The sequence below is a fragment of the Diplodia seriata genome (assembly GCF_021436955.1).
Source record: "Diplodia seriata strain FDS-637 chromosome Unknown scaffold_13, whole genome shotgun sequence".
Classification (NCBI taxonomy): Eukaryota; Fungi; Ascomycota; class Dothideomycetes; order Botryosphaeriales; family Botryosphaeriaceae; genus Diplodia; species Diplodia seriata.
In genome coordinates this window covers 510,576-525,085 of record NW_027117320.1, presented here as the reverse complement: position 1 = coordinate 525,085, position 14,510 = coordinate 510,576, and the positions used below count along the sequence as shown (strand labels likewise).

General features: G+C 61.0%; 3 protein-coding genes across 3 annotated transcripts; all 3 read left to right on the top strand.

Moving 5' to 3' along the window:
- Positions 1 to 655: 655 nt before the first annotated feature.
- On the top strand, positions 656 to 3,936 carry SLS55_010615 (uncharacterized protein; the record flags this gene model as incomplete). Its single annotated transcript, XM_066781994.1, has 4 exons — positions 656 to 830; positions 893 to 1,249; positions 1,299 to 2,458; positions 2,509 to 3,936. 4 exons carry the CDS (start codon positions 656 to 658, stop codon positions 3,934 to 3,936), a joined length of 3,120 nt encoding a protein of 1,039 aa, XP_066627806.1.
- A 2,784-nt stretch (positions 3,937 to 6,720) lies between these two features.
- PFA3 (palmitoyltransferase for Vac8p) lies at positions 6,721 to 8,712 on the top strand (the record flags this gene model as incomplete). The annotated part of the gene is made up of 2 exons (XM_066781993.1): positions 6,721 to 6,871; positions 6,920 to 8,712. The coding sequence occupies 2 exons, from the start codon at positions 6,721 to 6,723 to the stop codon at positions 8,710 to 8,712; spliced, it is 1,944 nt and encodes a 647-aa protein (XP_066627805.1).
- Positions 8,713 to 10,481: 1,769 nt separating this feature from the next.
- On the top strand, positions 10,482 to 14,435 carry SLS55_010613 (uncharacterized protein; the record flags this gene model as incomplete). The annotated part of the gene is made up of 1 exon (XM_066781992.1): positions 10,482 to 14,435. The coding sequence occupies one exon, from the start codon at positions 10,482 to 10,484 to the stop codon at positions 14,433 to 14,435; it is 3,954 nt and encodes a 1,317-aa protein (XP_066627804.1).
- Positions 14,436 to 14,510: the final 75 nt, after the last annotated feature.

Here is a 14,510-nt window from a genome sequence, read left to right as displayed (position 1 = left end):
TATATGCCGGCTGGGCGGCCGGGCCAGCTCCGCGGACATGCAGCACGCAGCAATGAGGTCATCACTCTTCTGGAAAGCCTTGACGTCTGTTTTGTAATCCCATCTCCACACGCCCTCCGCGATCGCCAGGGTCCCTCGCGGCTGGCGAATGGGTGCGCGGCGGGTGGACGCTGGACGGCTGCTAGGAGCCGCTAGGCGGCAGGCGGCGGCGGGCTGCGGGGAGCAGCTCGGCGGAGCAGACAGCGAGGCCAAGATTGGCGATAGCGACACCTTGGTGGTCAGGTCGCGCGTCAGGCCCGCGGAGCTCAGGGCAGCGCAGGCACAGCTCGATCACGGGCGGTAACAGGGATCAGGTGGGGTACGCGTTTTAAGGCCAATCGCCAATGGAAAGTCGTGGCCGCGAGCACGAACGGCCGCAAGCCACCGCAAGGCGCGCAACACCACCGGGCCCGTTCTCCTGACAGCCGCGCAGCATCAATTCTGGGTCGGCGTCCGCCACTGGCTTGCTGGCGCTTTCTGGACCCTGAGCCGCGACTCCGCTTTCACGAGCCTGCCCTACAACTGTGGAGAGCGTCACCGCTTTCCGACCACCCGTTGATTGTCTCACCGCTGGACCCGCCGAAAAGTGTGCGCACAGGCCGTGTCCCGCGCAGCAATGTCCAATGATCACGACGACCACCTGGCCTATGGAGACTACCACGGCGACCAGAGTGGAGAGCGCGGCCTCATCGGCCACTTTGGCCGCCGCATTCTTGGGGAGAGAGCTGAGGCTGAGCCGTCTGTGAGTAGCGCACCGCCGCAGCCCGCCGAGGATCATGACCAGCCCGCGAGTCCACGTCGTTTCAGCTTGACTCCGCTGATCGGGTGCCGTCGCAGGATATAACCTCTGCAGACTCCCGCCCGCACCGTCCCTTCTCCCACCACCCCGCCGAGCCGCAGCAAGGCGAGCCTGACCGCTACGAGCCCTACACCACCCAGAAACCGCCCCAGATGGCTTCGTTCTTCAACAAGATCGGTGAGATGATCACCGGCCACGAGGAGGAGGAGCAGAGCACCCACGAGCAGGTCAGCACCGTTGCTGCTGAGACCGCCCAGGAGGGCTCCCAGAAGTATGCCGACCACCGCTACCTGAGCTTTGCTCCCAAGCGCCACGACAACAACGTCAAGTGGTTCGTCGATGGCTGCGGCTACATGTGGGCCGTGTCCGAGGCGCTGGAACGCGCCAAGGAGTCCATCTGGATCCTCGACTGTGAGACTCCCGTTGTTGTGCAACGGTGCACAGCGCTGACTAGCCCTAGGGTGGCTTTCCCCGGAGCTGTACCTGCGTCGCCCGCCCGCCAAGAACCAGATGTACCGCATTGACCGCATGCTGCAGGCCGCTGCCGAGCGCGGCGTCAAGGTCAATGTCATCGTCTACAAAGAGGTCGAGCAGGCCCTGACCCGTAAGTACCTGAGCCCATGGCTCCCGGCCTACCTCCACTCCCTCTTCCCCCAATCGACCGACCCGGTTACCAGGGCGCTTGCCCGCGTCGGATTGGACGTCATATTCAAGTCTTTGGACTATGCTGAGGCAACGGACCCGCTGATTGCCCCGCCTGTTACAGTTTCGTCCAAGCACACCAAGCACCACCTCGAGGGCCTGCACCCCAACATCGCCGTCCAGCGCCACCCCGACCACTATGTCGACACCAACACCCTCACACAAGACGTCATCGACGAGTTCAAGGGCTTCAGCCTGAGCGCCAAGTCCATCTCCACCGCTCCGTGGGATGCCTTCAAGGCCATCTACGGTTCCACCCAGGACACGGTTCTGTTCTGGGCCCACCACGAGAAGCTGTGCATTGTCGACGGCGAGACCGTCTTCATGGGTGGTCTTGATCTCTGCTACGGCCGCTGGGACACCAACCAGCACCAGATTGCCGATGTTCACCCCGGTGACCTGAACCAGATCGTCTGGCCCGGCCAGGACTACAACAATGCTCGCATTATGGATTTCCAGGATGTCGAGAACTGGCAGAACAACAAGCTTGATCGTCAGGAGAGCTCTCGTATGGGTTGGTCCGACGTTGCTCTGAGCATGAACGGCCCCATCGTGGCGGATCTGCAGGAGCACTTCACCCAGCGATGGAACTACATCTTCCACGAGAAGTACAAGATCAAGAACGACGGCAGATTCGAGCGCTTGAGCGTGAAGAAGCCCGCCGCTCAGCAAGAGGACAACGACCTTGCCTATGGCGAGGAGCAGGAGGGCGGCTACGGCTTCCGCAAGACCTTCACCAGCCTTTCGCACCACGCACACCACGGACTCGAGCGTGCTGGGCACCACCTCGGCTATGGCCAGGAGGAGGGTACTGAGGGCGAGCACCACGTCGGTTCCAACGACCGGGCTGGCACTGGTGAAGCTGCGATTCAGTTGACTCGTAGCTGCGCCGAGTGGAGCCACGGCTGCAAGGTTGAGGTACGTATCGGACGGCTACTAAATTGTATATCAAGGCTAACCCATTGCAGCACTCGATCCAAAACGCGTACATCGAGAACATCAAGAACAGCAAGCACTTCATCTACATTGAGAACCAGTTCTTCATTACGGCTACATGCGAGGACCAGAAGCCCATCAAGAACATGATTGGTGCTGCTATTGTCGAGCGCGTGCTGCGTGCCCACAAGAATGGCGAGAAGTGGAGGGCCATCATCATGATTCCTGCGGTTCCCGCTTTCCCGGGAGATCTCAAGGCGGATGAGGCTATTAGCACTCGCGCCATCATGGAGTTCCAGTACAAGTCGATCAACCGTGGTCACGGCAAGAGTATCTACGAGACCATCGCTGCCGAAGGCATCAACCCGTTGGAATACCTCCGCTTTTACAACCTGCGCAACTACGACAGACTCAACCTCAGCGGCACTCTTGAGAACGCCGAGGAGAATGCCGGTGTGTCGTATGAAGAAGCTCGTGACGAGCACGATCGCCAGTACGGCGGCCGCTACCAGGAGCGTGACGGTAGTGAGGACGGCTACCCCCGCGGCGAGGATGAGGAAGGTCACTACCGGGACTACCAGCGTGGTGCTCGCGACCTCAGCCGGGACAGGGGCCTGGGAAGTGGCCGCTGGGACAGCGTTGCCGAGTGCTACATGCTTGGTGGCGAGGACATCAGGAATGTTCCCTGGTCTGGCAGCAACGACGAGATTGACGCCTTCATCACTGAGGAGCTTTACATCCACTCCAAGCTCCTCATCGCTGACGACCGCGTCGTCATCTGCGGTTCCGCCAACCTCAACGACCGCAGTCAGCTGGGCGACCACGACTCTGAAATCGCCGTCGTCATTGAGGACCCCACTCCCTGTGACTCGGTCATGGATGGTCAGCAGTGGCGCGCATCCAAATTCGCCGCCAGTCTGCGTCGCCAGCTTACGCGCAAGCATCTTGGTCTTCTCCCTGCGCAGGACTACACCCGTCCCAACGAGAACTTCCGCCCGATTGGCGTTCCCAACATCTACGATTGGGGCAGCCGTGAGGACGAGCTCGTCGTCGACCCTATCTCGGATGACTTCCTCAGCCTCTGGAACACCACGGCCAAGACCAACACCGACGCCTTTGCCGAGGTCTTCCACGCCGTGCCGTATGACGGCGTGCGCACCTGGGACCAGTACGATGAGTACTACGAGCGCTACTTCAAGGAGGACAAGGAGGAGAAGAAGGAGAAGGATGAGGAGGCCAAGGAGGATGAGGGCAGGGAGGGCACTCCTCGCCGGTACAAGCGTGGCCACGTCATTACCGAGAACTTTGCTCCCGGCGAGGAGGGTGCCCGCCAGGTCAAGGACATCCTCAGCAGGATCAGGGGCACGCTCGTCGAGATGCCACTGCTCTTCCTCAAGGACGAGGACGTTGCGAAGAGCGGTGTTCAGCTGAACGCTTTCACCGAGGAGGTCTACACCTGAGCGCAGTGCAGACGATTGGAATGTTTTGGAAATGGTGGTTGTTGATGGATTTTTGCACAGTTGATGCGTTGTTCATCCTTCTCAAAAGCGCAGTTTACATTATGGTATCATCGGTAGATGGAGGGCACGTGGCTCCCGGGGTCTGGCACTGCCGGGTCACACGTCACTGAAAGAATGATTTACGACTTGATTGCTAATGCGTCTGTGCCGTGACTCCTTTGTGTGTGAAGCATCATGTTGATTCGGTAGTGCCTTGGCAGAATCAGGACAATACCAACATCTCGGCAACGTGGACAATATCAAGAATTTGGTCGTTACCCGACGTAGAACCTTTTCTTTGTACAAACGCGTCTTGCTGTCTGCTTAATCGCTGTGGATTGTTGGTCGTACTTCCAGATTTCGGGCTTTGGCAAAGGGTGTATGTAGGACACGGAAGATGAAATCGAACCAACCAGCGTTCCAGTGTAGGACGTTACTGGGTGGTTTTGGTCGTATCAAGTTCTCATACTACTCTGGAGCAACTTTTTCCGTTTTAGTAGATAGAGCCGAACCCAATCTGGGCCCTGGAGGCACCTCCCGCAGTTTGCTCCCGCAGTTTGCTCCCGCAGTTTGCTCCCGCAGTTTGCGGGCGTCCACTCTGCAACTCCCAACATCGTCATGCTGCATAGAGGCTCAAGCTTTGGAACGCTAGAGCGTTTTCAGATTCTTACGCTACTCCGCAATTTGTCGCAAGTGCCATGCGGGGGCGGCGCGGGCCAGTGATCGGACTTCCTAACGGTCCCCGTGCACCGGTGCAACAATGCACACACCCCTAACCATGTGGCAATGCTCGCCGTAAATAGCAGGCAATGGGTTTTTTGTCCCAGTGAGCCAATAGTTGGGAGGGAGGAAGACAATATCAGTGGCGGGGGACAATACTAAGGCAGAGAGCACAATACCAACACTCCAACTTCGCCAATGCTCGAGATGGCAACCGAAAGGACCTTTTCTTTCTTCAAGCGCACAATACGTAGCGGGAAGGAAAGGTTAGCAGGTGTACCACATCGCGGGAAGTGTATAAAAGCTTCTCTGCATCCCGTTTGAGAGAAACCACCATCCATCACCACTTTCACTACGAACACCCGTTCTCAAGTAAGTTGACATCCTACGGACAACTGACACCATAAGCACAACTGCTCACTGAACCAAACAGACAAACCACTCAATCAATCAAAATGGGAGCCATTGCTAAGCCTGGTTACGGTTGCACTGTCATGTAAATGCAGTAACACACCACAACACATGAGATGCTGCCGACCTGTCCGCCGACGATGAAGATGAATCAGACAAGAGCCAAGCACCGGTAGCCTCGCTACTCTCTTCTCAGTCTCTTCAACTTCGGCCTCTTTTCGACGGCGTGGTATGGGGGAAAATTGACAGAGAAAAACAATGAAAAAAAGACGGGATGGGGAGTTTTGTTTCTTTGATGGGAAGGTCTAGGGTTCTTCATCCTTGGGGGCATGTGCACTCCGTTGCTGTCTCGGGTGGAGATGCCGTTGGCATTTTCGAGGACGGATGGCTGTCGCTGTCTGGCCTAGTTTGTATATATTTTCTTCTGCTGGGGTCTGTGGTAGACGCCAGGCAGAAGGGGGATACTGCCCACTGACAATCGATAACAGTACCTCTTGTCTTCCCGTGCAGAATGTCAGTGACTCGAACTAGCCATGAATATAATGCAGGTAACAGAAGATTTGAGGGGGCATGGTAGGTGCTTATTAAGAAAGTAGTGCGGAGACGTGGTCATATAGCGCGGCGATCATCCGCTGCCGGTGCCTTGGGTCGCGCACAGGGCGCCGTCTATCAGAAAAGAAAAGTTGACTTGGTGCTACTTGCACGGATGGAGGATTGGCGTGTTTGCTGCTCGACGATGCAACTGCTGCAGTCTGGTGAGCAGCTCAGCGACGGCTCAACAGCTGCCCCTTTTCCCTTCTCGATTGACATCCGGCGGTGAGAGGCGGTGGGCAAAAGCGGAGATGAGGGACGCTTTCGCCGGGCAATGGGGGGTTTTTGATACGTCGGTTTTCCGGTAGGGCTGAGTGGCTGAGTCGCCGGGTGCGAGACCGACGATCTTCATCGCCCAAGTGGGCAATCGTCGGCCGCCAGGCACGCCACGTGGAGACGGCTGGGACGCTGCAAACCCGGAAACCTGCTTGCTGGCGGGCGACGGCGATTGTGCATGTCGTTTTCGGGGCAGCGACGATGGCGGGCGACGAAGCGCCATGTGGACGCGGCGGCAGGCGCACGTAGGAAGCGAGACTCCGTTATCGCGATTGATTATTCCCGCCTAGATCAGATCCCTGGGCCATCACGTGGGGCTGCGCCACGCGATCCCAGGGCGCAGCAGGCGGTGCTTCCCATTCGACACCTGCAGCCGCTGGCGCTGGGCTCGCACGCTACCCACACATCCTCCACGCCTCCAGCCTGCTCTCGCCGCCGCCGACGCGTCCCAGGCCGCTGAAACGCATCGCAGACAGAGCCGCCCGCGCGACACGCCCCGCCTCGACCCGCCGGCAAACGCCATGACGAGCCGCAGCTGAGCCAGACACCGCCGAGCGCATCCGCCTACACGCCTCCAGTCCTGCATTTCTCCCTACTCCAAGCCCCCTAACGAGGAAGCCGCCCGACCTCCCGCTTCCTCCCGCCACTTAGCATTCATACACGCCCATCGCCCCGCCTCCCGGCCGCCGCGCCATGGCCACGCTCGCTGAACTCGCGCCCTCACCACCACACTCGCCGTCCCTCGCCATGCGACGCAAGAGCTGGGCCCGCCGCTGCGAGCGCTACTGCTGCAACGTCGTGTCATACTTCCCGCTATGTATCGTCTACGGCCTCACCACCTGGGCCGTGTGGGTGTCGTACAAGATCGGCATGCAGGAGAGGCTCAGCACATCCCGAGGTAAGCCTTCGTCTGCTCCCATGCCCGCCCAAACGCTGACCCGCCTAGACTACTTCTTCGCCTGGCTGGCCATGCTCCTGTACGCCATGGCCAATTGGTGCTACACCACCGCCGTCTTCAGGGACCCCGGCTCGCCCGTCGACCAGACCAAAGGCGGCTACAACTCGCTGCCCACCCAGGAGCTGTCGCGCCCCTACACCTCGTTCACCGTTAAATCCAATGGAGAGCTGCGCTACTGCAAGAAGTGCCAGACCAAGAAGCCGGACCGCGCCCACCACTGCTCGACCTGCAAGCGGTGCGTGCTGAAGATGGACCACCACTGCCCGTGGCTGGCCGCCTGCATCGGCCTGCGCAACTACAAGCCCTTCCTGCTGTTCCTGATCTACCTGTCGCTGTTCTGCTGGGCCTGCTTCGCCCTGTCGGGCGTGTGGTGCTGGAAGGAGTTCACCACCGACCAGTACATGGACAACCTGACGCCCGTCAACTACATCGTGCTCGCCGTCATCTCGGGCATCGTCGGCCTGGTCATCACCGGCTTCACCGCCTGGCACCTCATGCTGGCCGCCCGTAACATGACGACCATCGAGAGCCTGGAGAAGACACGGTACCTGTCCCCGCTGCGCAAGTCGATGCAGCAGCACTTCAACAACCAAGGCCACCGCCACTTCGTCGACCAAGCCGAGGGCCGCCCCAGCATCGGCGACCAGCTCGTCGAGATCCACGCCAACGCGCTGCCAGGCGTGACGCGCCCGGAGGAGGGCGAAGACTACCGGGCCGAATCGCCGGCGCAGCGGTCATTGCAGCGCAACTGGGCCGACCTGGAGGCACAGCGCGAGCGCGAACGCTACGACGAGTACCTGGACGAGCTGGACTCGGAGAAGCTGCCCAACGCCTTCGACATGGGCTGGCGGCTCAACCTCACGCACGTCTTCGGCGAGAGCCCGTGGCTGTGGGCGCTGCCCGTCTGCAACACGACGGGCGACGGGTGGCGGTGGGACGCGAGCCCGCGGTGGGTCGAGGCGCGCGAGAACATCGCCCACGAGCGCTTCACGCAGATGCAGCGCCAGAAGGACCGCGAGCGCGCCGCCGGCTGGGGCGTCCCCGACTCGCCGCCGCGCTCGTCGACGGCCAGCCCGCCGCAGTTCACGTCGACCTACTACAAGGCCCACCAGCCGGGCGGCCCCCCGCCGCCGCGACCCAGCAACCGCAACAGCCGCTTCCTCACCACCAGCAGCGGCGTCGCCACCGTGCCGCGCGAGGGCCGCCGCAGCCCCGGCAAGGCCGACGCCATCCTCGGCCGCGCCCCCGGCCTGTACTCGGACGACCCGGGCATGATTGGCGGTAGTCGCGGCGGCGGTCGCGGCGGCGGCGGCGGCAGCGGCGTCGGCGTCGGCGTGCCGATGCAGTACATGCCCAGCCTCCGCAACGGCCGGCCGCGCGCCTCGTACGACGACCTGGACGACTTTGACGATGACGACGACGACGACGACGACGATGACGATGACGATGAGGAGGACGAGTACGACAGCAGCAGCGACGAGGCCGAGGGCAGTGGCACGAACAACAACAACAGAAGGAAGAGCAGCACTCCTGGCGGCGGCGGCGGCGGCGTCAACGGCAGCACCTCTTCTTCGCGCGCGTCTTCTTCGAAACCGCCCGTCCCCACGATCATCAAGACGGAGAACTGGAACGATCTGCCGGCGGAGATGGTGGGAGGAGGAGGAGGACGGGCCGCCGCCGCGAGGAGGGGTCCGACGGCGAAGAAGAAGACGACGACGACGACGACGGTCTCGAAAGCGAAGGCGGCGGAAGAGGAGTGGCAAGAATGGGGTCCGAAGTAAAAATGGAAAGTTGTGCGTAGCGTGCGTGCGTGTTGGGAAGAAGGAGGAGAAGAAGAAGAAGAAGCAGGGTGTTTGGATGGATCAGTGAAGCTTTTATTATTATTCTTTCTGGCTGCTTTTATTCCAGTCTTATTCTTAATCACAAAGGGAACTCTTTATTGGGGCGGGCTCGTGTTTTTATTCGTATTTTGTTGGATAGACGAAAGCGGAAAGGAAGGAGGAAGCAAAAGAGATGAAGGTCATGTGGACTCGATCTGGATTGTGGGGGGGAGCATGGGGGGGAGAGGAGACGGAAGTAAGCGCATCGAGGACACGCTTGTCTTTTTTGGCTGTGCCTCGTAATGACGCTTACGCCATTTGTACAATACATCTCTTTTTCTTTGCCGTCTCAGATAGTTGTATGTACGTGTAGGCATGTACGTATGAAGGGGGAAAAGAGAGATAATAATTTCATCTGAGAAGAAAAGGGTTTAGAGATATCGTCTGGAGTGTGTGCGCGAGTGATGTGAAGATGAGATGGCAGTTCTGAGAACTCAGTGAGAGTTTAAACATTGGATGCAGCACAGAGGCTTTTCTTGTCGGGGGTTGAATATCACTGCCGTATGCGCGCATGCTTCGCTGCTTGTGTGTAGGAGCAAAAGATTCTTCAAACCTCTCGGGACAATCCATTGTCTCACTTGTGGCTGCGACGGGCGTGGTTTGGCGGGCAAGTGTCGGGAGTCGTCTCAAAGCTTGGCAGCATAACGGGCTTCCGGGGCAGAGGCCTTGCGTGGCACACTCACATGACATTGACGGTGAGGGCCAGAAGGCAGCGATACCGGGAAACAAATCATGTGCTCGACTCTGGGGCGCACTTCACTTCGTTGGGGAAAGTGAGCGGGTTTGCCCGCGGCGCAGTGCAAGTTGTGGTGAGGGTACACGCCAGCAAGGTGTGTGCGAACAAAGGTCGCGTCAGCAGTTTGAGCGCGCATTGTTGTGCTCGAAAGCTACACAAGGACGCTGGGACGGCATAGTTCATGTAGAGTGTCACTTTGAAGGCCGCCGTGAGGATGCGGATCGCAGTGAGGATAGGCGCCGCTGGAAGTAGCGATATCAAGAAACGCGGCAGCGCATGGCGCCCGCCCGCAAACGCCGCGTTCCTGCAGTTTTTGAAGCCCAAAGTACGCGTCGGCGCGGCTGCCCGTTTTGGCGTTTGCCCGGGCCCTTGGCTTGGATTTTCCTGCATATGAGGTTGCCCGTCTCGTCTTGCGCTCCTCCTCCTCGCCACTCCACTTCGACAACAATCACGCACGCGAGCTCAGCTTTCCAACTCCAGGTATCGAGGCGCTGCTGCTGCCGGCCAAGAATCTCACGCGCTGCGCTCCGTCTGCGAGAGGCGTGGCGTAGCCTCGTGATCGTCCACGACCGCGGTTTTCGTCGCATCTAGGTAAGAAGATCTCGTTTTTCCGACAGCTCGACAACCCAGCCCGCGGGTGATCGGACGCTCTCGCACCAAGTCTCGCACCCGCACTCAGATCTTCTGACTCATCGGCGGTTGCCAATCGCCGTCCCATTCGCGTCCAGCAAACACTTTGTGAACAACTCCAAGGTCCGCACACAGCGCAGCCGTGCTAACACCCGCGTCGCTAGAGCCAAACAAAAAACTGCCGAGGACAACCTCAGAATCTGTCAGTACAAAAGGCGGCCGCACTCCACCTTCCCTCGAACTTCTTCCTTTCTTCTGTAAGTAACCCACCCACCCTCGTACCGAACGCACTTCCTCATTCAAGATGCTTGGTACTTCCGGTTGCAAGTCCAATGCTACCGACCATGGCGCCAGCTCTAGCAAGCTCCGGCTCGTCACCACCCTTAGCGTCTACGTCCCGGACGTCAGCATGGAGTCCTTGGCTCGCCGTCTTCGCAGGCGCCCCGACGACACGGGTGGCAGGGTGTCCCCCTCCGGCTCGACGGCAAGCTCGAGAAAGAAGCGTGAGGCCTTGAAGAGGCTTCACTCCTCGGCTACACCTTCGGATGCGAACATCACAGTCGCGTCTGAACTCCCATCCTACGATGTCAGCACTATTGACTTCGCTCTCACGCCTACGACAGTGGCCTCGACTCCGACCACTTCGTCCACAGACTCGCCTAAGCTGAATCGGCGTGGGCAAATGAGGCATAGATTGGACCGCATGCTGTCCAAGGCGAGAATGAAAGGCGGCCGCATCGCCTCCCTGCAAAGCATCCGATCATCAAGCAGCATTGGTCTCGGCCTCAACGCTTCCGCCGGCGGCACCGGCACAAACATCAGCGACGAGGATGACAACACGTCGGCGTCGGGCGGCTACACGCCCCCGCGCCGCATGATGCGCTCGTCGATCATCCCCAACCTGACCGTGACGCCCACCTCCGACGGCAGCGGCAGCAACACTGCTGGCAACGCCTCACCCGCCGCCTCCGTTCGCACCGTGTACCGTGTCAACCCGGACACGGGCCGGCCCGCCGCGCAACAGGTATACAACCCGAGCTTTCTGTCTCCGGCTCGCGCCAAGACCCGAGGCAGGACGCCGTCATCACCGCGCTTCCTCTCTCGCAGGAGCAGCGCTTCGCCCAGCCCGTCTCCACGCGGCGGCGTTGCTTTCCCCAGGCGCACAAGCAGCTTGAGGCATAGCAAGGAGTTTCCGTTCAATCCCAGCGGGGTTGAGCCAATCGACGATGACTCCGACCTGTACGCGAGCAACCCGACCAGCCCCGTGACCGACGAGAGCAGCAGGCTGCTGCCCGCGGCGGCCGCCTCGTCGCCGGCTCTCGTCTCCGCTGGCGGCAGTTCCACCGACGACTCGTCGCCGCCTCAGTTCAACAAGCCGCTCCCAACGCTGCCACGGGACTCGGAGCAGCCGCTGCCAATCTCCGTCACGCCCTTGGACGATGACGACGTCTTCTTCGACGCGAAGAGCCCCGCTGACGCTGCTGCTGATGCTGCTCCCAGCTGGCCGCTGCCGGCGGACCGCCAGTCTGTCTATGGCGCCGACCCGACGGACCCTCCGCCGCTGCCGCCCATGTCGGCCGCTCGCACCGCCGTCACCGTCTCCACCAAGCGTTCCTTCGCTCCGGTTCCCGTGCATGACGACCTGCCGACCGCAACCACTTCGACCGCCACAGAGCCGGAGGCCGAGATCGAGCAGACCGCCAACATCTTCAGCGACAAGAACAAGATCGACAACGCCGATGATGATGATGATGATGAAGTCAGCATCGAGGACAGCCGCCCGACGACGATGCTATTCACCCCCAGCTCCTCGTCCGCCACTGCCACTGCCTCCGCCGCCGCGACCAGCAGCCCCAACACGCCCAGCACCGACGCCACCATCCGCGCCGTCACGACCACCCGCGAGCGCTCCGCCTCGGGTTCCAGCGAGCTGTCGATGTACGGCTTCAAGTACTACAACCCGCTGGACGAGAACGTCATGGAGCTGCGGCGGAAGCGCATCGCGGCCGAGCTCCGGCGCAAGAACATCTTCGGCGACAGCGACAACCAGCAGCAGGGTGACAGCAGCGTTGCCAATGACAACGACAATGCTATTGCTGCTGACAAGGATGGCAATTCGAGCGGCTCGAGCAGCAACAGCAGCACCGCGTCGTCCGCCGTCATCGGCGACGGCTTCCTGCCGCTGGACGACGACGAGGACCACGTCGCGCCATTGCTGCCGCCGCCGCCCGCTGATCATCGGCGCCGGCGGTTCACGAGCCACAGCCAGGGCAGCGGTGCAGGTCGGCTGTTCGCTGGTGGCAACAGCAATCGCGATAGTGTCGTGTCGGTCATGACGGATGCGACGGGCGTGTCGTTCGTCACGGCCGTGGAGGGCATTTCGTCGGACGAGGATGAGGGTGATCACGATCAGTGGGAGTCGACCGAGGAAGATGATGGCGTCGTTGGTGTTGTTGATGTCGATGCTCGTGTCGATGCCGCCGAGGAAGGTGGTGCCGAGAGCTCGGGCCATCCGCTGCTCTTTCTTCCTGACCCTCCTCGCGTCGAGCACGTTCTCCCGCACCGCGACGACGTCGGTGACCATGCTGATGCTGAGAATGCGCTTCGCATTGTCTTCAAGCAAGAGGAGTCGTCCATGGATCTGGGGGAGGACAAGGGCAACGTCGAGCCGGATACTTTCCAGCTTGTCGCCAAGGACGGCACCAACAGCAGTGTCGTGGCCAACCTTGATTCCGTCGAGGAAGCCAGCGACAGCGATGACGACGACAGCGATTCTTCTTCCACCGCTTCTCTCGATGTCGAGGAGCGTCTCCCTACCGCTGAAGACTTCAACAACCTCCCGTTCCAAGTCACCAAGTGCGGCCCTCCCACGCTGACTACAGACCTGCATGAGGACATCCTCGCCTTCGAGTTCAACCCCATCAGATCCTTCTGGGACCCCGTCTGGAAGATGGAGCCTGATGTCGACATCATCGCCGCCCTTGTCCGCCCATACGCCGCTCTTTGCGGCCTTGCCAACGAGAACATCACCGTCAAGTTCCTCGCCAAGGGCGCTTGGAACAGCGTCTACACCGTCTCCGCTGTCGACGAGGCTTCTGGCCATACTTCTGAGTGCATCTTCCGCTGCGCCTTGCCTGGATATCCTTGGTTCCGCATGCAGCTGGAGGTCTCGACCATGGAGTACGTTCGCATGAACACCACCATCCCCGTCCCCAAGGTCTACGCCTTCAACTCGTCCATGAAGAACGCCCTGGGCCTGGAGTGGCTGCTGATGGAGAAGGTCAACGGCACCTCGTACGCCGAGGCCGAGAAGACCATGTCCTTCGACGCCAAGGTCGAGCTCCACCGCACCGTGGCCGACTGGGTGCACCAGCTGTCGCAGCTCACCTTCGACAAGATGGGCTGCCTCTACCGCCGCTGGGATCTGCCCGCCACCGACGCACATGCCTTCGTCATCGGTCCCATGAACGACTGGGAGTACACGGCCGACATCCGCCTCGACCTCGACATCAACCGCGGCCCCTTCACCAGCAAGGAGCAGTACGTCAGCTCCCTCATCGGCCTCCGCATCGCCGAGTCGGCCGACCAGCGCCTGAAGGAGCGCGCCGAGTACTACAACGCGCGCCGCGCCGCCGCGCAGCAGCTCCGCGCCAACCCCGACGACCCCTTCACCCCCAGCCTGCCGGCGGAGAACCCGGCCATCGAGCTCTGCGCCAACGACGCGTACACGCTGGAAGCCCTCCAAAAGGTGCCCAAGTACGGCGTGGCGCTGCAATCGCTGCTGCCCTTCGCCGCCGCTTCCGCCCACCACGGCAAGCAGCCGCAGCGCTTCCAGACGCACCTCTACCACAACGACATCCACGCCCACAACATCATGGTCGACGGCTCGGGCGCGCCCGTCGCGCTGCTCGACTGGGAGGGCGTCTACGCCGCGCCGCACGACTGGACGGACCGCTACCCGCCGCTCGTCGACGGCGCCGACCACCCGCAGCCGCCGCTGGACTCGACCGTTTTCGGCCCCATGGATGAGACGCGCGCCGCCGAGGAGCGCGCGTGGCAGGGCGTGCTGCTGCGCGACGCGTACGACGCCCGCCTGCGCGAGCTGCGCTCCCCCGTCCTGCTGCGCCCCCGCCGCGTCAACGCCCGCCTCGACGCCATCGTGCAGCGCGTCCGCAACATCGAGCACTGCTACGCCGACTGGGCTTTCGTCGACGCCATGAAGGAGGAGGAGCTGGCGGAGCTGCTGGGTACGCCTTAGGTGTGTGTGTGTGTGTGTGTGTGTGTGTGGATTTTCTGGTGGGGATGTGGGGGCTTTGCTTGCTTTGTTTGCTTT